This window comes from Mercenaria mercenaria, unplaced genomic scaffold (assembly GCF_021730395.1).
Source record: "Mercenaria mercenaria strain notata unplaced genomic scaffold, MADL_Memer_1 contig_2088, whole genome shotgun sequence".
Classification (NCBI taxonomy): domain Eukaryota; kingdom Metazoa; phylum Mollusca; class Bivalvia; order Venerida; family Veneridae; genus Mercenaria; species Mercenaria mercenaria.
This window is the reverse complement of record NW_026460123.1, coordinates 1-27,233: the sequence shown is the minus strand read 5'-3', so window position 1 is coordinate 27,233 and position 27,233 is coordinate 1. Positions and strand designations below refer to the sequence as shown.

At 36.6% G+C, this 27,233-nt stretch overlaps 1 protein-coding gene across 1 annotated transcript; it reads right to left on the bottom strand.

Annotated features, from left to right (window-relative positions):
- Window positions 1-5,645: 5,645 nt before the first annotated feature.
- On the bottom strand, window positions 5,646-21,597 carry LOC128552154 (uncharacterized). Its single transcript, XM_053533172.1, has 2 exons — window positions 18,998-21,597; window positions 5,646-12,696 (listed from the first exon to the last, which is right to left on the bottom strand). Exon 1 carries the CDS (start codon window positions 21,495-21,497, stop codon window positions 19,224-19,226), a length of 2,274 nt encoding a protein of 757 aa, XP_053389147.1. The 5' UTR covers window positions 21,498-21,597; the 3' UTR covers window positions 5,646-12,696; window positions 18,998-19,223.
- Between the last annotated feature and the right edge of the window lie 5,636 nt (window positions 21,598-27,233).

The window sequence follows — 27,233 nt, the reverse complement described above, 5'->3', positions numbered from 1 at the left end:
GTAGGTAAGCTGCCGTCTGCACAATGAAGAAAAAGCGGGAATCGAAACTCGTAGGTTAAACGTTACGTCTGCTACAATTATTTATATCTGGCTTAGTATTAGAGCTCCCGGTGGACTTGAAAACAGGATATTTAGTTTCATACGAGTGTCTTTTCATCTAGAGCTTATTTCACGAAGTGAATAAGATACTATTAAATGCGAGGTTCTGCCGAGCAATATATCGTGTTCGTTTGTAATAAATCTAATGTATACAGACACATATGTTGGCTTTTTTGCTGATTATCATATGTTGCTTTTTTTATCTGTTGCAGACAAAGTGACTTTGACGTCACTTATATGACGTGCACTTGTACAGAAAAAAAATCTGGATAAAACATGAAGAGACCAAGGGCTCCGAGGTTTTGGGATATATCATTGTCTGCTATCTACTTACAGATCTATCTACCCATTTGATTCAGGCAAGCAACAAAGTGCCATCATGGCCCCCTAATTTGTTTGAAGGGACATATTTGAAGATCACTAGACTACCAGAAATTGAAGACAAGAAGACTTTAAAGCTTTTCCAGTACAAGTCTAAGTAAAACTAGTGAACCCAGGATGGGTCCAGTTTTAACTTGATTTGAACAAGACAAGTAGGGGACCACTATTCAACGTGCAACCAAAATAACTAAGCTTACGGCCTTGGGATTTTTGACAAGAAGACTTCATATTTAAGGCAACGTAAAAAATGTGAATGAAGCGGCCCCAAGGGCACGATTTGAACAAGTTTGGTCGAGGCGCACTAGACATAATTAAATACCAAATATCTTTTGGCCTTGTGATCTAGGAGATTTGACAAGGTTTTTTCCCTTTGGTTGCTATGGATACCAGAATTCTGCATTCACTATATTTCTTTGAACGACTTTGACTGAAGACAAGGCTAAGGTTTATCAACTTTCACTGAATGGTTTCAGAAAATATGTTTCAGTAAAAATATTGAAACAGGACAACGAACACCAGACCATCCGCCTTAACTATAGTTTAACTGGTAGCCTGAAACATCCAGTCAGCAAAAAGAGATTTTCAGATTTTTGACTTACTGGTTTATTATACCAGGTTACATTTAATCTAAGAAATAAGTCATTTAGTTGGCAATATGGGGGTGGGTGGGGAGGAGGGGGTTGCTAATGCTTACTTACTTGGTAATAGACCTCTAATTGACCTTCTAATGACTAATGTTACGTAACACTCATTACTGCTAAACTTAATTTCATTCAAAGGTCAGTAAATGATTTTTTTACCTATACTAATAACTCGCTCTAAATAAAGTTCATGTGAACTTAAAACGGAACAAAATTTTATGCAACAGTCTACCTGAATATGTATGAAAATTGCTCTTAGACTAGTGAATCTTGCCCGTGCTGGATATGTACAGATACAATGAAGAACGACCAACCGGACAAAGCCACGGAAAGTGTTAAGTGAACAACCAACCGGACAAAGCCATGGAAAGTGTTAAGTAAACAACAAACCGGACAAAGCCATGGAAAGTGTTAAGTAAACAACAAATCGGGTGAACAACCAACCGGGCAAAGCCATGTAAAGTGTAAAGTAAACAACTAACCGGGGAAAGCCATGTAAAGTGTTAAGTAATAAACAAATCGAAATTCATTAACATCTTTTAATTATTACCATAGTTTTCTTCAAAACACCATTTTGGTATACAAATTAGCATAATATATGTCCAATATTGACACTTTTCAATAATAAGCATAAATATAATACAAATATAAATGTATATAACAATTACAGAACACAACATTTAATTTATGTGCAAAATTATTAATATACACTTCATGAATTATTATTCGTATCATGAAACTGATAAAGCACGGCCGTGCAGATATCATGACAATGAGCTGAAACGCCAAAAATATATTTGTACACTAGCTAACACTATCAACAATAAAAATTTATCCTAATGCAATCAATAACAGGACGATTTATAAGGTCAGGAATAGGTAGCCAAATTACATCTAATGTTTTCATTAGTAATGGTATCGAGCTGATAGTACAGAAGTCAAGGTAGAGCGTGTTTTCTAACTTCATGTGATAACATTGTTATGAAATTCATTTTGATTAAAAATAAAGTCATCTCATTCGTTGATTAGATTTTTATTTAAATAATGTTCGCCAAGTGTTCGAATTAAATAGAACAAAACAATGAACAGATATAAGTACTCACAATACACGATTTTATATGCATTCATATAACTTTTTATTTTATCAAGAGTACTATACAACAATAGTTACAACATAAAATATTGTATGAACAATGTAAAGCATGGCATTTAAGGTAGTTCTTCACCTCTGATAAACCAGTTTACCGCCCGAGTCCGGCATACGTTATCAAAATTTATATGTAATACAGCCAATCCGCGAGAAAACAGCTTAGCTTTAGTATTTTTCTTGAAAGAAAGTATTTTAAAAATGTTAACACGTAACATAATTCCACACAAGTGGATAAAGTATTGTCATGCAATATGGAGTTCCCCGTACCGGAAGAGGACTGACTAATTGTCTCGGCTGCAAAATAAGCTAATGATCTGATATATAGTGTATAGAACGATATGCTATATATACAGTATTACTATAGATATCTAACATTCATATTTAACAAAATTACATTTTCTGTCAGTGATAAAATAACGAAAATTGCGACGAAAAACTTCATCATATTAAAGGGACTGACCTCCAGATTGTACGACGACAAAAAAAAAAGAGAAAAGTTTACGACATCAAGTAAGTATTGCTCTAGGTTACATTCTACCAATTCAAGTTCTTCTTTATTTCATTTTACAATAAAATATTCAGACCTCATTTTCAGCATTTTAGAGCATTTCAATGATATGAAAACCATATATGGTCATTTAGTATGACATGACTTCTTATCAAAAATATAGAAAAATATTGATGTTATGTTGTATATAAGAAACTTAATCTGTTCTGAGAAACATCACCCTCTAAAAATGCCCTCTTGAAAACAGCCATTTAGCAAATACGCGTAGGTAAACTTTTTCGCAAAGAACAAAAAACCAGAAAATTCACAATGAAAAAGGTCTAGATCTTTTCTCAATACAATAAGCAACTAAACTAAGCCAAAAATATAACTCCTCATATCACTCATTATACCAGATTTCATCCATAGCATGGAACTACATTTTGGACTACTTTACATGTAACACTGGGTAGTCACTTCCGGTTTGGTGTAATCCGTCTTATATTTCTTGAGAGGGCTTTGAATCTGATGTCACATTGTATTATTTGTCATGCATATCACATGCCCATATGGGACATGAATAATTTCAATAAACTTGTAAACTTGAGATACTGACAGGTTATGTTATGGAAGCATATACGAGAAATAGTTATTTCTACAAATGAAAAGCGTTTGTCACAGAGTATCGAATTTAGGTAAACTGCCTTATTTATTAAGCTTTAGATTAACGGTCCTTGAGTATGAATTCCTCTGTAAAGTATTAGTCAAGTTTTTGTGTTTTTTTTATGCCGAGGCAACTTGGTCTCAATTCCCACTCATTTATGTTATTTTCTTCCAGAATTAAAATTGTTTAAAATTGCTGAGGACAGAATACAAACCAAAAACAAACAAGCACGTCCTCTAATGTTTATAATATGACCAAACTTAAAAGCCCAAAATATGGAGTCCAGTTTCAAAGGGAAGTAATACTGCTGGATGAGGTAATCATTTGACCCAAGTATCATGATTATCCTTTAAGAGGTTTAGAAAATACAGGACGGAAACGAAATGCAAGGCCCAAACATTTGACCTTAAGTTGTGACCTTGACCTTGAACCAATATGGCTCATAGGTTCTGCATATCGACTTGATGAGGTTATCATACAGAGTGGACACAAAATGTTACGGAAGGACAGAAGGACGGAAAGATGGACGGAGACAATTCCTATAACTCACACCACTCGTGGTGGGGAATTAATTGATGAGAAGCTCATTTGATCCAAGATTCATGATTATCCTTCAAGGGGTTTAGGAGATACAGAGTGGACACAAAATGGAAGGCTCAAACCTTTGACCATGAGTAGTGATATTGACCTTAAGCCGACATGGCTGACTCATGAGTTCTGCACATCGTCTTGATCAGATGATCATTTGACCCAAGTTTCATGATTATCGTTCAAAGGGTTAAGGAGACACAGGGCGGACAGGAAATGAAAGGCTCATACATTTGACCTTGAATTGTGACCTTGACATTGAACCGACATGCCTGACTCATATATTCTGCACATTGTCTGGATGAGGTGATCATTTGACCCAAGTTTTATGATTTTCCTTTGAGAGGTTTAGGAAATACAGGGCGGACACGAAATGCAAGGCCCAAACCTTTGACCTTGAGTTGTGACCTTGACCTTGAACCGACATGGCTGACTCATAGGTTCTGCACATTGTCTTGATGAGGTTATCATTTGGTCTAAGTTCCATTATAATCCTTCAAGGGGTTTAAGAGATACAGAGTGGACACAAAATATTACGGAAGGACGGAAGGAATGACGGAGACAATTCCTATAACCCCCAACACTCATGCCGGGCATTAATTGATGAGAAGAACATTTGATTCAAGTTTCATAATTATCCTTCAGGGGGTTTAGGAGATACAGAGTGGACACAAAATGGAAGGCTCAAAATTTTGACCTTAAGTTGTGACCTTGACCTTAAGCCGACATGGCTGACTCATGGGTTCTGTACATCGTCTTGATAAGGTGATCATTTGACCCACGTTTCATGATTATAGTTCAAAGGATTAAGGAGATACAGGGCAGACATGAAATGAAAGGCTCGAACATTTGACCTTGAATCGAGACATTGACCGTGAACGGACATAGCTGACTCATAGATTCTGCACATTGTCTAGATAAGACGATCATTGGGCCCAAGTTTCATGATTATCCTTTGATGGGTTAAGGAAAAAAAGGGCGGACATAAAAAGCAAGGCTCAAACATTTGACCTTGAGTTGTGACCTTGACCTTGAACCGACACGGCTGACTCATAGGTTCTGCACATCTCCTTGATGAGGTTATTATTTGACCCAAGTTTCATTCTTATCCTTCAAGGAATTTAAGAGATACAGAGTGGACACAAAATATTACGGAAGGACGGAAGGAATGACGGAGACAATTCCTATAACCCCCAACACTCATGCCGGGCATTAATTGATGAGAAGAACATTTGATTCAAGTTTCATGATTATCCTTCAAGGGGTTTAGGAGATACAGAGTGGACACAAAATGGAAGGCTCAAAATTTTGACCTTAAGTTGTGATCTTGACCTTAAGCAGACATGGCTGACTCATGGGTTCTGCACATCGTCTTGATAAGGTGATCATTTGACCCATGTTTCATGATTATCGTTCAAAGGATTAAGGAGATACAGGGCAGACACGAAATGAAAGGCTCAAACATTTGACCTTGAATCGAGACATTGACCGTGAACGGACATAGCTGACTCATAGATTCTGCACATTGTCTAGATAAGACGATCATTGGACCCAAGTTTCATGATTATCATTTGATGGGTTAAGGAAATAAAGGGCGGACATAAAAAGCAAGGCTCAAACATTTGACCTTGAGTGTGACCTTGACCTTGAACCGACATGGCTGACTCATAGGTTCTGCACATTTCCTTGATGAGGTTATTATTTGACCCAAGTTTCATTCTAATCCTTCAAGGGGTTTAAGAGATACAGAGTGGACACAAAATATTACGGAAGGACGGAAGGAATGACGGAGACAATTCCTATTACCCCCAACATTCATGCCGGGCATTAATTGATGAGAAGAACATTTGATTCAAGTTTCATGATTATCCTTAAAGGGGTTTAGGAGATACAGAGTGGACACAAAATGGAAGGCTCAAAATTTTGACCTTAAGTTGTGATCTTGACCTTAAGCAGACATGGCTGACTCATGGGTTCTGCACATCGTCTTGATAAGGTGATCATTTGACCCATGTTTCATGATTATCGTTCAAAGGATTAAGGAGATACAGGGCAGACACGAAATGAAAGGCTCAAACATTTGACCTTGAATCGAGACATTGACCGTGAACGGACATAGCTGACTCATAGATTCTGCACATTGTCTAGATAAGACGATCATTGGACCCAAGTTTCATGATTATCATTTGATGGGTTAAGGAAATAAAGGGCGGACATAAAAAGCAAGGCTCAAACATTTGACCTTGAGTTGTGACCTTGACCTTGAACCGACATGGCTGACTCATAGGTTCTGCACATTTCCTTGATGAGGTTATTATTTGACCCAAGTTTCATTCTAATCCTTCAAGGGGTTTAAGAGACACAGAGTGGACACCAAATATTACGGAAGGACGGAAGGAATGACGGAGACAATTCCTATAACCCCCAACACTCATGCCGGGCATTAATTGATGAGAAGAACATTTGATTCAAGTTTCATGATTATCCTTCAAGGGGTTTAGGAGATACAGAGTGGACACAAAATGGAAGGCTCAAAATTTTGACCTTAAGTTGTGACCTTGACCTTAAGCCGACATGGCTGACTCATGGGTTCTGCACATCGTCTTGATAAGGTGATCATTTGACCCACGTTTCATGATTATCGTTCAAAGGATTAAGGAGATACAGGGCAGACACGAAATGAAAGGCTCAAACATTTGACCTTGAATCGAGACATTGACCGTGAACGGACATAGCTGACTCATAGATTCTGCACATTGTCTAGATAAGAAGATCATTGGACCCAAGTTTCATGATAATCCTTTGATGGGTTAAGGAAATAAAGGGCGGACATAAAAAGCAAGGCTCAAACATTTGACCTTGAGTTGTGACCTTAAACTTGAACCGACATGGCTGACTCATAGGTTCTGCACATTTCCTTGATGAGGTTATTATTTGACCCAAGTTTCATTCTAATCCTTCAAGGAGTTTAAGAGATACAGAGCGGACACAAAACGTTACAGAAAGACAGAAGGACGGGAAATTGTTGGACGGACGGACGGAAGGATGGACGGAGACAATTCCTATAAACCCCACCGCTCACGGCGGGGGATTAAGATGAGAAGATCATTTGATCCAAGTTTCATGATTATCCTTCAAGGGGTTTAGGAGATACAGAGTGGACACAAAATGGAAGGCTCAAACATTTGACCTTGAGTTGTGACCTTGACCTTTAGCCGACATGGCTGACTCATGGGTTCTGCATACTGTTTTGATAAGGTGATCATGTGACCCATGTTTCATGATTATCGTTCAAAGGATTAAGGAGATACAGGGCAGACACGAAATGAAGGCTGAAACATTTGACCTTGAACCGTGACTTTGACCATAAACGGACATGGCTGACTCATCAATTCTACATATTGTCTTGATGAGAAGATCATTAAACCTAAGTTTCATGATTATTCTTTGAGGGGTTAAGGAAACAAGAGGGCCAAGATGGCCCTAGGTCGCTCACCTGATAAACATACCATAACAGTGTAAACATGTTTGACATATATAGTGATTTCATGGAAACAAATATTCTGACCAATTTTCATTAAGATTGGATAAAAAATGTGGTCTCTTAAGTGTAAACAAGCATTTTTTTCAATTTGACCTAATGACCTAGTTTTTGAGCTAAGATGACCTATATTCGAATTTGACCTAGATTTGATGAAGGCAATCATTCTGACTAAATTTCATCAACCTCGATTAAAAAATACAGCCTCTATCGCATACAAAACTTTTTTCTTTGATTTGACCTAGTGACCTAGTTTTTTATCCCCGATGACCCATATTCAAACTTGACCTAGATTTTATCAAGGCAATAATTCTGACCAAAATTCATGAAGATCAATTAAAAAATACAGCCTCTATCGCATACACAAGGTTTTTCTTTGATTTGACCTAATGACCTAGTTTTTGACCCCAGATGACCCATTTTCAAAACTGGCCTAGATTTCATCAAGATTATCATTCTGACAAAATTTCATTAAGATCAGTTGAAAAATACAGCCTCTATCGCATACACAAGGGTTTTATTTGATTTGACCTAGTGACCTACTTTTTAACCCCAGATAACCCATTTTCAAACTCAGCCTATACTTCATCAAGGTAATCATTCTGACCAAAATTCATGAAGATAAAATGAAAAATACAGCCTCTATCGCATACACAAGGTTTTTCCTTGATTTGACCTAGTGACCTAGTTTTTGACCCCGGGTGACCCATTTTCAATCTTAGCCTAGATTTCATCAAGGATATCATTCTGACAAAATTTCATGAAGACCAATTGAAAAGTACAGCCTCTATCGCATACACAAGGTTTTTCTTTGATTTGACCTAGTGACCTAGTTTTTGACCCCCGATGACCGATTTTTAAACTCGATCTAGATTTCATCAAGGTAATCATTCTGACAAAAATTCATGAAGATTAATTGAAAAATACAGCCTCTATCGCATACACAATGTTTTTCCTTGATTTGACCTAGTGACCTAGTTTTTAATTCCAGGTGACCCATTTTTGAACTTGGCCTAGATTTCATCAAGGTTATCATTCTGACAAAATTTCATGAACATCAACTGAAAAATACAGCCTCTATCGCATACACAAGGTTTTTCCTTGATTTGACCTAGTGACCTAGTTTTTGATCCCAGATGACCCATTTTCGAACTCGGCCTAGATTTCATCAAGATTATTATTCTGACTAAAATTCATGAAGATCAGTTGAAAAATACAGCCTCTATCGCATACACAAGCTAAATGTTGACGGACGACAGACAGACGACGGACGCCGGACATCGAGCGATCAGAAAAAACTCACCTGAGCTAATAAAGGGTGGACATAAAAAGCAAAGCTCAAACATTTGACCTTGAGTTGTGACCTTGACCTTGAACCGACATGACTGATTCATAAGTTCTACACATCGACCTGATGAGGTTATCATTTGACCCAAGTTTCATGATAATCCTTCAATCGGTTTAAGAGATACAGAGCAGACACAAAATGTTACGGACGGACAGAAGGACGAAAGATAGATGGACGGAAGGATGGATGGAGACAATTCCTATAACCCCCACCACACGTGGCGGGGCATTAATTGATGAGAAGATCATTTGATTCAAGTTTCATGATTATCCTTTGAGGGGTTTAGGAAATAAAGGGCGGACACAAAATGCAAGACTCAAACATTTGATCTTGAGTTGTGACCTTGACCTTGAAAAGACATGGCCGTCTCATGGTTTAGTACATCGTCCTGATGAGGTTATCATTTGATCAAAATTTCATGAAAATCCTTCAAGGAGTTTAAGAGATACAGAGCGGACACAAAATGGTACGGAAGGACGGAAGATGGATGGACGGACGAACGGAAGGAGACCATTCCTATAGCCCCTAACACTCATGGTGGGGGATTAATTGATATGAAGATCATTTGATCCAAGTTTCATGATTATCCTTCAAGGGGTTTAGGAGATACAGAGTGCACACAAAATGGAAGGCTCAAACATTTGTCCTTGTGACCTTGACCTTAAGCCGACATGGCTGACTCATGAGTTCTGCACATCGTTTTGATAAGGTGATCAATTGACCCAAGTTTCATGATTATCGTTCAAGGGGTTAAGGAGATACAAGGGCGGAAACGAAATGAAAGGCTCAAACATTTGACCTTAAGTAAAACTAACAAGAGGGCCAAGATGGCCCTAGGTCGCTCACCTGAGAAACACACCATAACAGTGTAAACAAGTTTGACCTAGTGATTTCATGAAAACAAACATTCTGCCAAATTTTCACTAGGATTGAACCCAAAATGTGGTTTCTTGAGTTTAAACAAATATTTTCTTTGATACGACCTAGTGACCTAGTTTTTGACCCCAGATGACCTATATTTAAACATGGCCTAGATTTTATCAAGACAATCATTCTGTCCAAATTTCATGAAGGTCAAGTGACAAATACAGCCTGTATCGCATAAACAAGTTTTTTCTTTGATTTGACCTAGTGACCTACTTTTTAATACAGATGACTAATATTCAAACTCGACCTTGATTACATCAAGGCAATTATTCTGACCCAATTTCATGAAGATCAATTGAAAAATACAGCTTCTATCACATACACAAGAGTTTTCTTTGATTTGACCTAATGACCTAGTTTTTGGTCCCAGATGACCAATATTCAAACTCTGCCTAGATTTCATCAAGGCAATCATTCTGACTATATTTCATGAAGATCAATCAACAAATGCAGACTCTATTGCATACACAAGGTTTTTCTTTGATTGGACCTTGTGACCTAGTTTTTTATTCCAGATAACCCATATTCAAACTCGACCTAAATTTTATCAAGGCAATCATTCTGACCAAATTTCATGAAGATCAACTTAAAAATACAGCTTCTATCACATTCACAAGTTTTTTTCTTTGATTTGACCTAATGACCTACTTTTTGATCAAAGATGAGCTATTTTTAATTCGGCCTAGATATCATCAAAGCAACCATTCTGCCAAATTTCATGAAGATCAACTGAAAATACAGCCTATATCACATACACAAGTTTTTCTTTGAGTTAACCTAGTGACCTAGTTTTTAACTCAAGATATTCAATCTTCAAACTCGTCATAGATTTCATCAAGGTGATCATTCTGACAAAATTTCATGAAGATCAGTTGAAAAATGCAGCCTCTATCGCATACACAGTGTTTTTCTTTGATTTAACATAGTGACCTAGTTTTTGACCCCAGATAACCTATTTTCAAACTTGGCCTAGATTTTATCAAGGTTATCATACTGACAAAATTTTACGAAGATCAGTTGAAAAATATAGCATCTATCGCATACACAAGCTAAATGTTGACAGACAGACGACATACGACGGACGCCGGACATCGAGCGATCACATTGCTCAGGTGAGCTAAAAACAGCTCACATAAAATATAAATTACCTAAGGCGTACAGACAATATATCTACTAAAGTCTCTCAACTGTATATACACAAGGTAACAGCTATACTTCAGAAAGGATACGATTTTCTCCCTTTAGAAATAGACCTACATATAAATTTATAAGTGTATGCTAATTATCTGAGTCTATTTATCATATAGTCCAAATTTCCATTTTGTTGTAAAACCAACTCTTGTTCATGAAAAGATTATTTTTTTTTTGTTTTTGCAACATCTATTAGTTTAATATTTAGAAATAAGTGAACATTTTAAGAAGAGATAAAAAAAGTCATATAAAAGTAACTCTAATAATTAACAATCCAAGTAATTTCTACAAGGAAAAGTTTTCATCTATTGTTCAATCAAAGATTTTTTTTCACAATCGTATAAAACAAATAGGATTCCTAGTTTTTTTTTCAAATTATGAAAAGTTAGCTACGAAGTGTACAGGGATTTCGTATAAATATGTTCTTCCTAGTGTAATTATGAATGCCGTCTGCTAGAAACAAATAATTTTCTACAGAGAGCGTAAGTCATAAAATAGTCCTTTAATTCGCATGAAAATAATAAACTGCAGTATATCGGTTACAGACTATGCAAACAAATTGTGATTTTGGTAACGACATAAAAATATGCCTCACAACATAGTTGTTTCTTAGAACAAAATGCATTTAATATCTAAACAATTCCATAAAAAAATTCTTTGTCGTGGTATGTCAAACACAGCAACAGTCATTGTGTATGCCATAAAACGTCCATTTCCAGGCTTTTTTAAAACCGATTATCTCAAAATAACAATTAAACATTGTTAGTAATTAGTATCAAAATGAAGACAAATCAAAACTTTAACAAAGAAAAGTTGACTTAAGACAGCGCGCGTGACTATTTAAAACCCTTCCGCATAATACTAACGTACATAATAAACTTTACTTATTAACTTTTCTTATTAGAAAATGAGTTCAAATGCGACATTTTTACACAAATGAAATTCAGACATTTCTTTACCAGCTAATCTAGGTAAAACAGTATGATTTGTCTCTGTTAATGAAAATTAATAATTCAAAGCAGTTTTTCTCACAAGACTGTAGGGATAACGCATGTTTTTTCATGTTATAACGTCTGCAGAATCCCGAGGGATTGGTTGGTGCCCGAGCCCGTAGGGCGAGGGTACCAACGTATCCCGAGGGATTCTGAAGATGTTATAACACGAAATGAACATGCGCTAACGCTATTCTAGCATAAAACGTGGAGAAAACTAATAAATGAATACATTCTCCCTCAACGTCATCAAATTTCCATGAAATGCGCGGGAATATCTGAGTTGTTTTTTCACGTTGACGTCATTTCCATTTGAATTATCCGTTTTGAGGCCGTAATGCGTTTACGCTTTGCCACGGAATGCGCATATATAAAAAGGTGTTATAACAGCACGTGAGCGCGAGAATCTCTCTGTTAACACACGTTTTCTCTCTTGTTAAAACACCCCCGAAAAGTGACAAGAACAGAAGTTTTATGCTAGAATTTTGGGTATAATACGATTATTGTCCTGTAAATTCTTTTTGTCCAACTGCAAGAAATAAACGGTGATGCGGTTTGTCACGCTGTGTGTATACAGGCTAGCACAGACACCGGAAGAACACGTGAAGTATTTTATGGTAGTGAATGTGTAGGCTACCTCTATGCTCTTGAAGTATTGCCGTCGATCTTTATGAAAGGAAACTGAATCTGAAAGACATTAAAAATATCTGATTTACAATAACATGTATTTACAATCATTTGAACATTTGCCTTACTGCGTATATGTAACAACAAAAAATATGAAAATTGTAAGTACATTTGTGTTTCATTTTTTTTTTTTTTTTTTTTTTTAATTTTGAAAATCCGTAAATGAATGAAAAAGTTACCAAAAATTAAAAATTCCGATCCCATACATAAACAATGAAACAACATTTGTTTTGCCCACCACTAGATAAACAGTTGTTAATTAATGTTGACGTCACGGCGATCTCTCCTATAAACAATTACTCTACAAAGAGACCAAAGGTCGAACAATATTCGGAGACACTCAAATGAACCACGGGAACCAGCTACAGGAAATGTATCCTTGGAAACGACCAGCACCGGATGTCGGCCTAGACGAGAATTACCGAGAACTGCCAGATGAGCACTAAGTTGATACAATAATGACTTAATAATGTACAAACTGATAGACTGGTAAACTGGGGTAGAAAAAGCAACCAAGTATGATGCATTAGTCATTGATTAATTAAATGTGCAAAAGATAGACAGTCTCGAAGACGTTTAGATAATGATAATAGATGTATGTACATTAACTGAAACAATATAAAGAGATATTACAGTAGATTATACTGAATTAAATCAGCAATTTTCTTAAGAATGCGAACACCAATTTCGTGGATACAGTAATGGAAAGTGTTTAAAGTTCTAAATTTATTTTGATTTTAAAGAATTGATCTTCAATAAAATGGAGCTCTAAAATACCTATAACACCGTAACGCGAGATATAAGGTCATAGACCACTAATTCAAGAAAAGGGGAATTGTTCAAAATTAGATCATATTTATTGCGTTTAGATGATATTGCTGTTGAGATAACGCATGCTGTCATTCGCAGAATTCGCAGAATTCCAAGGGACTGGTTGGTGCCCGGTAGAGCGAGGAAATTAATGATTCCTGGGGTCTTCTAAAGATGTTATAACACGAAATACGCTAACGTTAACACTATTCTAGCACTAAACACATAAATTTGTTAAATAAATGTACTGTCACTCACACTACTATAAAGACCCATTTAACGGTATTATATACCTCGACCTTTTTGTTTGTTGTTTTGTTATTGAAAGAAATCTTCAATGTTTATCGATATTAAAATGGAATTAAGTGAAGCTTTTATGAGCGCTATTTATAGATCTGTGTCAGGTCAAGGACTCATGCATATTAATGAAAGTAGTCCAGCAGCAATGCCGCATACAATACGGAAAGGTACAATACAGAATTCCAAAGGTGCAATACGGAACTTTTTCTGTCTGTTCACTTGTGAAATACAAGCCAAATGTTTTACAGAATTTATATAGGTATATAATAAAAACGTTGTTTTAACAGCACGTGAGTGCGAGAATCTCTCTGTTAACACATGATTTCTCTCCCAAAAATTGACAGGAACAGCAGTTTAATGCTTGTATATACATAGGACAGTATTTGTTACATGTGGTGGGTATTTAAAAATGTTTCACGAAATGGTTTCTCTCGCTATGCCAGTGAGATGTAAACAGGGGTTCATATAATGTGAAAGTGAAAAATAATGTATAATGTTCCATAATTATGTAAAAATGCAAACTAGAGTTATGGAACCTGCATGTCAGATAATGACAGTAAACAATTATGTGAAGTTTCAAAGCAATTCCATCAGTGCAAACTGAGATACAAACTTTCATACAAAAAATTTAACAAAAAATTTATAAGATGACAAGAGATCACAGAGTGATCTTGGCGCCCACCGTTGAGCCATTTTTGATTGTTCCAAATTTCAAGACTAGCTCAAGGTCAATATCAAGGTCAAATTTCATTTCAGTACACATCACTGTGCATGTGGTCCAAATTTGAAAGCTGTAGCTTGAGAAATGTGAAAGTAGGTCACAAGATCAATTTCAAGGTCAAGTTCATTTCGGTATACAAAACTATGCATGTGCTTCAAATTTGGAGGCTGCAGCTTGAGAATTGTGAAAGTAGGTACTAGATAAAAATCAATGTCAAATTTCAATTCAGAACACAAAAAAAATGCATGTGGTCCTTTAAAGCAGACGTGTAGCTGGAGAAATGTGAAAGTAGGTCACTAGGTCAATCTCAAGATCAAAGTTCATTTCGGTATTATGCATGAGGTCCAAATTTGAAGGCTGTAGCTTGAGAAATGTGCAAGTAGGTCACTAGGTCAATGTCAATGTCACAGTTTTTTTCGGTACACAAAACTGCATGTGGTCCAAATTTGAAGGCTGTAGCTACATAAATGTGAAAGAAGGTCGCTAGGTCAAAATCAAGGTCAAATTTCATTTCGGAACACGAAACTATGCATGTGGTCCAAATTTGAAGGCTGTAGCTTAAGAAATGTGAAAGTAGGCCACTAGGTCAAAATCAAGGTCAAATTTCATTTCGGAACACAAAACTATGCATGTTGTCCAAATTTGAAGCCTGTACCTTAAAAATATGAAAGTAGATCACTAGGTCAATGTCAATGTCAAAGTTTTTTCGGTACACAAAGCTATGAAAGTGGTCCAAATTTGAAGGCTGTAGCCTGAGAAATGTGAAAGTAGGTCACTAGGTCACTGTCAATGTCAAAGTTGTTTTCGGTACACAAAACTATGCATGTGGTCCAAATTTGAAGGCTGTAGCTTGAGAAATGTGAAAGTAAGTCACTAGGTCAAAATCAAGGTCAAATTTCATTTCGGAACACAAAACTATGCATGTGGTTTAAATTTGAGGCCTGTACTTTCAAAAATGTGAAGGTACGTCACTAGGTCAATGTCAAGGTCAAAGTTTTTTCCGGTGCACAAAATTATGCATGTGGTCCAAATTTGAATGCTGTAGCTACAGAAATGTGAAAGTAGGTCACTAGGTCAAGATCAAGGTCAACTCATGTCAATGTTCATCTTGCCACTCAAAACTATACATGTGGTCCAAATTTGAATGCTGTAGGTTATTGACAAGAAGATTTTTAAAGCTTTTCCCTATATAAGTCTATATAAAACATGTTCACCCCGGAGCGGGGCCATATTTGACCCTAGGGGGATAATTTGAACAAACTTTGTAGAGAACCAAGAGATGATGCTACATTACAAATATCAAAGCCCTAGGCTTTGTGGTTTGGACAAGAAGATTTTCAACGTTTTCCCTCTATAAAACTATGTAAACCATGTGACCCCCAGGGCGGGGTCATATTTGACCCTAGGGGGATAATTTGAACAACATTAGTAGAAGATTACTACATGATGTCACATACAAAATATCAAAGCCCTAGGTCCAGTGGTTTTGGACAAGAGGTTTTTCAAAGTTTTTCCCTATTAAGTCTATATAAACCATGTGACCCCCAGGGCGGGGCCATATTTGACCCTAGGGGGATAATTTGAACAACCTTAGTAGAAGACCTCTAGATTGTCACATGCAAAATATCAAAGACCTAGGCCCTGTGGTTTTGGACAAGGGTTTTTCAAAGTTTTTCCCTATTAAGTCTATATAAACCATGTGACCCTGGGGCGGGGCCATATTTGACCCCAGGAATATAATTTGAATTGTCTTGGTAGAGGACCACTAGATGATGTTTCATACCAAATATCAAAGCCCTAGGCCCTGTGGTTTTGGTCAAGAAGATTTTCAAAGTTTTTCCCTATATGAATCTATGTAAATTATAAAAAAAACAAAGGGCCCACTAAACTCACTAAAAATTGTTGAACCAGTCCGATTTTCAGGGGGGACACAACTAGCGTACAAATACATCATTCTGACATAGCTTGGTCAAAATCCCCCAGTAGTTTCTGAAGAGATGCGATAACGAGAAATTTTTGACAGACGGACGGAGGGACCACGGACGCAGAGTGATTTGAATAGCCCACCTGGTGGGCTAAAAAAGGGGCATTTTAAAAAAAAATGCAAATAAAAAAATGGAAACATTTTATAAATAATAGAATTATGGAACCTGTGAACAAGCATGTGAAGTTTCAAAGCATTTCCAGAAGTGCTTACTTTACAAAACTTGAACCAAAAATTTCTAAGTTGAAAAAGGGGCATTATTTTTTTAACTAGAAATGTGTCCATAGGACACAGATACCCCCACTACATGACAAAGGACACAATTTTTTTCTAGGTCAGGGGCCTTAACTCTTATAATAATGAATGAATCTGGAGGTGAAACCCCAGGTGCACAATTGCACATGCTGACCAACATTCCTGTAAACTTTTGTGACTCTACGACAAATACTTTTGGAGCTACGCGCCACACAACATTAAAATGACCAATTTTTAACTAAGTCAGGGGCCATAACTCCTATATGACTGAATGAATCCGGACGCGAAACCCCAGGTGCATAACTGCACATGCTGACCTACATTCCTGTAAACTTTGGTGACTCTAGGTCAAATATTTTTGGAGCTAGGCACGACACAACATTAAAATGACCAATTTTTAACTAAGTCAGGGGCCATAACTCGTACACGACTGAATGAATCCGGACGTGAAACACCAATGTGCACAACTGCACATGCTGACCAACATTCCTATAAACTTTGGTAACTCTAGGTAAAATACGTTTGGAGCTACACGCGACACAACATTAAAATGACCATTTTTAACTAAATCAGGGGCCATAACTCCTAAACGACTTAATGAATCCGGACGCAAAGTTCCAGGTGCACAATTGCACATGCTGACCAACATTCCTGTAAACTTTTGTGACTCTACGACAAATACTTTTGGAGCTACGCGCCACACAACATTAAAATGACCAATTTTTAACTAAGTCAGGGGCCATAACTCCTATATGACTGAATGAATCCGGACGCGAAACCCCAGGTGCATAACTGCACATGCTGACCTACATTCCTGTAAACTTTGGGGACTCTATGTCAAATATTTTTGGAGCTAGGCACGACACAACATTAAAATGACCAATTTTTAACTGAGTCAGGGGCCATAACTCCTACACGACTGAATGAATCCGGACGTGAAACACCAGGTGCACAACTGCACATGCTGACCAACATTCCTGTAAACTTTGGTAACTCTAGGTCAAATACTTTTGGAGCTACACGCGACACAACATTAAAATGACCATTTTTAACTAAATCAGGGGCCATAACTCCTAAACGACTGAATGATTCCGGACGCGAAGCCCCAGGTGCACAACTGCATATGCTGACCAACATTCCTGTAAACTTTGGTGACTCTAGGTCAAATACTTTTGGAGTTAGGCGCAACGCAACATTCTCGGAAGGACGGACGGAGGAAGGACGGACGGACGGACAAGGGCAAATCTATATGCCCCCCGCCCCCAATGTGGGGGCATAAAAAATGCAAAATATAGTAACTGTTATTGAACCTGTGCACTGCATGTCAGATCATGACAGTAAACAAGTGTATGTTTAAAGTTTCATTAATTCCATTCACATCAGTGCGTACTGAGATACAAACTTCAAAAACAAAACTGTTACCAAAAATTCCTAAGTTGAAAAAGGGGCATAATTTTTTCTAAGGCAAAGTAGAGTTATGGAACCTGTGCATTGCTGTCAGTTCATGACTTTAAGAAAGTTAGTGTGTGAAGTTTCAAATCATTTCCATTAGTGGGTACTGAGTCCAGCTTACATGTACATCTTCATAAAATAGTCGAAAAAGGGAAATAATTCAGTAAAATGCAATAAAGAGTTATAGAACCTGTGAACTGCATGTCAGTTCATGACAGTAAACAGGTATGTCAAGTTTCAAAGTATTTCCATCAGTGAGTACTGACATACAAACTAACATACAAAACTTTAACCAAAAATTTCTAAGTCAAAAAGGGGGAATAATTTTGTAAAAATGCAAACCAGAGTTATAGAACCTGTGCATTCCATGTCAAATCATGACAGTGTACAGGCGTGTGAAGTTTCAAACTATTCACATCAGTGGGTACTGAGATTCCAGTCTACTACATAACTAACATTTTGTACATGATTACATACAAAATGTGTGACAGACATACGGACGGACGAACAGACGGACGGAACGAACAAACAAGGTAGCTATTACACGCTCTCATCACCCACCCCCTACATTCGCGGAGCATACATTGCACAGGAATTGAGAGTAACTGTGGTCCGGTCAGTTTGAAGACTGGGTTTTTAAAACTGATTAATAAATTTCAAGAAAACATTTTTTCATAAAGATGGCCCCTTTTAACATGACGGGGCTCAATTCTATAAAACTGTTAAAATATTAAATCAAGTTTAGAATATAATAAATAAAAGCAAAGAAAATAACTTACTTGTTTATAAATCCGTGTACAAGAACATCCATTTTTTATCCAAGAATTTCATCCAATGTTTATTACACTAACACGCGCGACTGTCACTATTTTTAATTATAATGTACATGACATGTTACACATATGTCATATGTCAGTGTGTTGTGTAATGAGTTATAGTATTTTGAATGAATGATGTCTATATACACTGACACTATCAGTCTGAGTTTATTTAGTAACTTAACTTTCAACTTTTACTTTCAAACTCAAACCACCCGCTAACATCCTGCGTAACTCGGAGATTCTGAGATGAGTGTATATATTGTTTAACGTGTTCAAACTCTCTTTCCGGTTCTATCTTACACCCCCCGCGTATTGTTACTGTGACTTTGTGTGAAAGTTTCTCCACTTCCTTAACGAGATCATGCAATGTTGAAGCAGACATGTTTACACTGTATAACTTAACATGTTTGATATTTCCCAATCCAGGAGGCAGCGACATTTCACCTAGTTTGATCTCCACCAACTTCACGTGTTCCACTTGACTATTAACTTTCAATTGTGACACTTTAGGTATCCTGCTCAATACTAACTTCCTTAGATCTGAATGCTGGCAAAAATCCAGACTGATACTACACGACCCCCAGTGCTCGGCACACGATAAGTACCGCAATCCAATCTCCGTCATTGTTTTTCTGTGTATAATATAATTCAGAAAGTCATTCAGCACATCGTGGCTCATCTTGAAATCTAAGATATAAATTGCTTGTAACAGAGAATTATTCTGTAATGTTTGCAACATTTCACGGCTCCAAGAACCAGCCGAACTAACAGTGAGATATTTCGTTGACTTGTTTAACAGTACAGGAAGTGGCGCGTTTTCACCGTAACCCTCGTAGTATATTTTATTGATGTTAAACGGATGAACTAGATCACAACAATCAATAATATCACGTAAACTACGACCACTTAGTCTGTCGATATTTATTGACGTCATGTTGTTTTTATTGTCCATTGAGAGCCGCGTTAAATGGTTAAAGTATTTTTCCTCTTTACAATCTTTGCTAAAGAAAAAGTCTTGGCAGTAAATTATGAGTTCCTTATCGCTCGTGTTTTCTTTCATACAAGAAATGTACATGTCTTGTATGTCTTTCAGAGGTTCACATTCGTCATCAGTCGTAGTTCTGTATTCGCTCGTTCTCTTGTCTTCACTTATTACTGACATGAAATTACGAGATTTTGAAGAAATGATTTCTGCATTCATTCCACTGATGAAAACAAGCACTGTCGACATGTCAAGAATACTTGGTAAACTTTTGCATTCCTTCAGAAAGATTTCTTTGACATCACTTTCATTTTGACAGCTAATGTACAATGCACAGAAAAATTCCTGTATTGTTTTGTGCGAGAATGAAAATGTAGAAATTTGTTTTGTTAATGTCTTTTCTGTACTTTGTGTTATCAGTCCAGAAGCAAGACTTAATTTCAAATACTCTGGGGTTAGGTGTTTCTCTGTCACTGACTGGCTGAACACAAGAGTGCTTTCTTTGTTTTCACTGAATAACGTTTGAAATGCTAATTGTCCTAAAGTCTTCAAAAGTAAATTGTGTTTCTTAGAATGTTCATGTTCACTGAAGCATTGTGGGATATCACTCTGGGATTGTTCGCACGACTGTTGCATGTCCGGATGTTTTTCAATCGTTCGTTTTAGGAGTAGTTCAACAATTTGACAGTATAACTCAGTTCTGCATGATCCTAGCTCTATTCCATCACACCATAAACACAAAAGATACATCAGTAAGAGTGGAATAGTTTCCAAATTCGAAATGCCTCTATCACTGATAGCACGATCAAAGTCCTGAATGTGTTTTTCTAGATCAGTTTTACCACGCAGTAGTGAGATCACACTCCTTTTTAAACTTTCAGCAGAGGTTTCACTCAGTCCGATAATTTCCAATGTTCGCTCTATTTCAGTTGAACGTATCTTACTAACGCCCAGCTTCCACGGTCTGGTTGTTGTGAGGATTGTACATTCCCTAGCTTTCCTGTGTGGAATGTCACTTCTTCCTTGTTTACAGACAGGCGCTCTCCATTCATCTAATCCATCGAGTATTATCAGGCATTTTTCCTTAGAAAGAATAATTTCCAGGTCTCTGATAGTTATAGACGTGTTTGCCAGCTGTGGAATTATTTGTTTTATGATCATTTTATCAATGTCGTATTCTTCGGAACAATCACGTAATGCCAACAAAAACACAAATTTAAACTCTGACATTGCACTAATATCTTCCTTTTCAAAGTATTTTTCTTCACTTTGGATACATTTTTTCGCCTGACACCATGTCAAAACGAGCCGTTTACTTAACGCTGTTTTCCCAAACCCAGCGTCTGCAGTAAGGTAAATTTCATGACATGGTTTACTTTCCTTGTAAAACACATCACGCAATGACGTAAGCTCAGACTTAACTTCTTTGCTACCTCCAGGCTCCATCTGAATTTCCACTGAATTTATGTCTGGCATGACGTAAAACTTAAGTAGAGGCGTGTCCTTTTCTTCAAATAAGGGCGACAGAGGAAGGGTATGGTGCCTTTTCCTGTAGAGAGCTATCAAATCTTCCTTCAGTTCTGAAATATTAAAAATAAAAACATCATTTCATTTTCTAGAAGAACACACATAAATCAGTGCACACAATATTTGTGTAAAGGCTGAAACATAAGTAGACTTTTGTTTATTTTGTTTTTATTATCCTTGTCAAAAATAAAGTCTTCGCTTATTTTTGTCTGTTATACATAATTATATTATACAATGGATAATTAAAAAAGGTAATGTGTCTGATCTGGTTCGTTTGAACACAATTTACAATGTTTAATGCTAATATGTGCTTGGACATATTTACGTTTACGCTCAAGTTGGCTGCCAAGAGGTTTGAAGTAAGCGGCCTAAAAGTAAGCGGCCTGGTGATGGAGAAGCCTAAAATGACTAGCGACAGATTAGATAAAAATTAAACTTGTATATTTATAAGTTAAGGTAAATAAGACTACGCTAGGCCCCCGCCAGGTCGCCTAGCGAAATTTCTACCGGTATAGCGGCCTAAACCGTATTAAAATGTATTTAACGAAAAATTATGAGTGTACTATTTCTTGGTACAAATTACAACTACATATGGAGAAAGCAAAGTTCATTGCCTGTAGGCCCCGTTTACAAATAAATAGTGATTTGAAAAAATTATTATAATTTTGAAAAACTTTCAATCCAGCAGTGTGGCGACCCAATAGCCCAGCAAACGCTTGCATTAAGGTTTATATCATTTCACTGAACCTAAATAAACCACAGACATTAAACATGACATTTTGTCTTAATTTTTGTGTTTTATCTACTTTTTTTAAAGTTTTAGAACATTCAGTTTTACGTTCTATTGAGTTTAAATGTTTTCTTGATTTCTAAATTATTGCTTTAGGGACTATGGTTACAACAAAATACCGGGCTGCTTGGGTACCAGACTGCAAGATTGGAGTTATGAACATATTTTTATGTGTTTTCATTTATAAACCATAAAAATGACAGTTTCTCAAAAAAAAATTGTAATAAGTTTCCACTATACCAGAAAGCTGAGCAGTTGTGCAAACTGTCAATGTAAAGTTATATGCTTTTCTATGCTTGATTAAGCTTTAATGTTTGAATTCACACTCTCTTTATGTTATTCGCATTACACAAGCCTGGCAATCCGCTAGGCCAAGTTATTGAATTCTTCATTGAGCGAAAATGAACTAAACACTTAAATGTTTCTTATTTTGTTTGTATTAAGTCTACTCTCACAATAAATTATGCTGCGTTGCAAATGATACACAATGTTCCTTTAGTGATGTCTTGCGTTTTAATATTCGTATAAAATTCTGCCGGACCGCTAGGTCGCCAGGGTGCTAGGTCCATTTGCTGCTAAATTATTCACTACAAGATATAATTGGTTATTGTTTGTTTTTCTTTCTTTTTTTGTTCGAACCAGTTTGAATAAAGGATATTTTTGTATGAGAACGAGATATACAGGATCCCGACGTGCACACAGGTGTTAGTTTAAACATATTTATTCCCAAAATAGAGTACATTATATTTATACGTATGACATACTATAGTGAAGACAAAACAGGAAAGGATAAGAATGGAAGACAAGTCTTATAGAATTCTTCTCCTTTGCGGACAAAATATAACTGTATGGGCATATCGAACTTCAATCTGTAATGGGGCTAGGAATATAGTCTTAAGATTTGAAAAAATAAATATATGAAAAAAAAAAATTAAAAAAAAAAAAAATAATAAATCGCTGTGAATGTAAAAAATGGAAAGGGGACAATGTATATGGTAGAAGGAAAGTATTCACATAAATGTAGAGATTAGAACAAGTCAAAGGTAGAATAGAAGAGAGAAAGTGGGAAGAAATGGGAATGTCTTAGGGTTGCTAACCAAATCTCTTACTTTCGGAAATATATGCCTGTACATGAGTAAATATAGTCATGTTATCCTGATCAGATAGGTCTGGGTTTCCAAACAGAATAGTATCCAAGTCAATTTCGAAATTCCGCAGATTATTAAGAAGATCGTTGCGACAAAGATCGAAATTTCTGCATTCAAAAAAGAAATGGAAATTAGTTTCCATCTGTCCACACTGGCATAATGGTGTAGGAGAAATACTTTTTAGGTAAAGATGTTGATTCAATGCACTGCACTTAGTTCGTAGTCGTGTATGGAGCACCTGGAGTTTTCTAATTCCGGTGTAGTAATAGGCTGGAGTATGCTTCTTGTTTTTATTTAGATTACTTTTAAATGATGAAAGTGTTTCCAAATTACGGATATCTGGTCTCAATAAATTCCAATCACGTACAACGGAAGGCAAAAAAGAATTGAAATATAAAGATGTTCTTGCAGGTACACCATGGATATTTTCAGAGTTTCTTAGGTTGTAGCGAGTATCACCTGAGTCAGGAACTAGAGAGGATAGATATGCTGGAGTCAGATTAGATTTCATTTTAAAGAACATAAGAAGTCGATGTTTGTAACGTCTATCGGAAAGTGGCTCCCAGGGTACTTCTCTCTTTAGGTTTTCAAAAGAAACAAGTTTGGTAGCTCCGGAGACTATTCGAGCACATTCATTTTGAATTTTGTCAAGTTGATCCATTTCATACTTTGTACAGTTACCCCACACCACGTCTGCATATTCGAGTATTGGCCTTATGAAAGAAATATATATAGTTTCAAGGGAGCGACGGTCAAGTGAGAATTTCAATTTACGCATTATATTAACCCTCTTCCAAGCTTTTGCTACAATGTAATTGATATGAGAATGCCAGCAACAATCATTTGACAGGAATACACCAAGATGTTTATGTTCGAGTACCTCTGGAATAATCTGGTTAAACATTCGAAGAGGAGGGTGTAGTTGAAAATTTCGTTTTCTTGAAATTAAGAGCGCTTCTGATTTGGAGGGATTAAATTTAACAAGCCATTTTTCTGCCCAAGATGAAATTGTTTGGATATCAGACTGGAGAAGATTTGCCGCAATGTCCGGTTGCTGAACTATAATATAAAGACTTGTGTTATCAGCAAACAAGTTGATGCATGATCTGATTTCATCAACGATGTCATTGATAAAGATAAGGAAAAGAAGAGGCCCGAGAATTGAACCTTGTGGAACTCCAGCTTTGAGAAAAGCCCAGTTCGATTTGACACCTGGCAGTACAACACGTTGACGTCTATGTAAGAGATAATCCTGAAACCACATATGAAGAGAACCTGAGATTCCTGCGTATTTTAATTTACATAGTAATCCTTTGTGCCAGACTTTGTCAAAGGCCTTACTTATATCGAAAAATACCGCACGAACCTCTAGACCGTTATCCAGAGCTTTACAGAGAGTATCGTATATAAAAACAAGTTGATTAACTGTGGAGTCGCCCGGAATGAAACCAGACTGTACAGGAGTTAGAAAGCGAGAATCATGAAGATGGTTATAAACATGCTTGAAAATAAGACGTTCAAGAACTTTTTCAATAGTGTTTAAGAGTGATATTGGACGATAGTTATTAGGAAGAGTGGCATCATCTTTCTTGAAGATTGCGCTAACATGGGCTTCTTTCCATGTGACTGGAACAGTAGAAGATTGAAGTGAAGCATTGAAAAGGTCACAAAGAGGAAAAGATAGTTCAAGAGAAGCCTCAAGTAGAATTCTGTTACTTATACCATCAGGACCTGCGGCCTTGTGAACTGGTAGAGACTTCAAGACATCTTCAGTTTCTGCGGAGAAAGATGAATTTCATTTAAAATAGTGGGTAGAATTCGTTAGACCAGGATTAGGTATCTCTATATTTTCGTCATCAATGTATGTCTGCTCTTGGAAGTAATCATTTAAAAGGTTAGCTTTTTCAAAATCAGAAGACGTAGTTTGTCGAGTGTTGGAGTTATATAGTGGAGGAATAACATTGTTGTTCGTTCTAGAGATGAAGGATTTTAAGGTAGTCCACCAATCTTTTGAAGAGAATGATCCGTTTTTAAGTTTGTCTGAAAGTTTGATGAAGTATTGTGATTTGGCTTCACGAATGAGCAAAACAGTTTCATTTCGGACTTGTCGAAATTTTTCCCAGTGATGAGGTGAGTTTGTTCTCTTAGCTTTTCTGTATATACGCTTACGCTTTCGTATGTTCTTCCTTATATTATTTTTCATCCAAGGGACGTCTGAGGGTCTAATTGTGATATTTTTATTAGGAATGTTATGTTTTGAAATGACTGTGATTTGATTGGTTATATTGGAGGCGTATATATTGATATCTGGATCGATACAGCTATTCCAATTGAAATTGTCGATTTCTGCTCTTAGGCTATCGTAGTCACCCTGATCATATTCCCATATCAGTCTGTCAAAGCATTTTTGTTTCAGTTTATTAAATTTGAGAAGCCCGAAGATTGGAACGTGGTACCGTTGGTCTTGTTCAAGAAAGTGTTCCCCAACACCTGAAAGAAGAATGTTATCTCTGTTTGTCACGAAAATAAGGTCTAGAATGGATGTCGAGTGTTCAGTGAAATGGGTTGGTTCTTCAATAAGCTGTTCTAGATTAAATTGTTGCGTGATGGAAAGAATGTTCCTGTGTGGAGTTGGACATAGAGCATTGTAGTTGAAATCTCCAGTGATTATTATATCCGAGATGTTTGTGTCAACTGCAAGACCAATAGAATCTTCAATCAGGTTATTGTATATGGTGTCAGAACTAGGAGGTCGGTAGAAGACTCCAAATAGTATATGTTTATTATTACAAAGAACACAGGAGTTAAGGGACAGGTAATTCAGACTAAAATATGAAATGCTTTAAGACCTACACAATGTGATTGTGGCAACGTTAAATGTCGCAACGCCGCTAAATGTCGCAACCACCGTTATATGTCGCAAGGTTGACGTTAAATGTCGCAACCACCGTTAAATGTCGCAAAATCGTCTGCCGCTAAATGTCGCACCTTAAACGTTAAATGTCGCAAAAATTTTCTCACCGTTATATGTCGCAACTCCAACGCTAAATGTCGCACAGCAAAATAAGGTAAGTTAAACAGTCTTTACAACTTAGAGATAAGATTGGGTAATGCATGCTTGCATGCATCAGTATGCAATGTGTTGATTTTGGAAGGGCTGAAATGACCTTTCACTCTAATCTGCACGTTTGCTTTTCAGTGGTCCCGCACCATACATACGTTATATCTTCTATACATAAAGGTTTGAGCACTAACATAGTACTCGCCACAGTACTAAATTTATTTGGTTTAAACATATTTTATTTTGCAATATTTTTACAACATGATTACAAATATACAATAAAGGATTGGACAGGAAGCTTTATAAGCTTAAGGTTGTCCTCTCCCTTTTACATCAATGTGCATATATAGTTCATGGCAACAGAAACCTTCAAATGCATGGAAAAAAAATTACAAACGTTTACTAAGGAATATTACACAGGTGTAAAGTAACTATTTATAAAGTTATCCGTAGTAGGAGATACTGGTATAAAAAAAAGAAAGGAAAAGGAACATAAATAGTAAGAAATTGACAACAAAACTAGAGGCAATTACATAATGGAGTTACTATCACTTAACACAGTTAAAAGGGTTTGATATGCTATTTTTCATGTAAGCTATTTCTGATATGTTTACTTCTTGTAGATCAAAATCGTCTGGATTTAACAATGTAACACTGAACAGCAGTAAATATTTCTACGTTGGAAT

What these genes read in the sequence shown, in the direction of transcription:
- LOC128552154 (XM_053533172.1), bottom strand. Translation starts at nt 21,497, where the DNA reads ATGCCAGACATAAATTCAGTGGAAATTCAGATGGAGCCTGGAGGTAGC.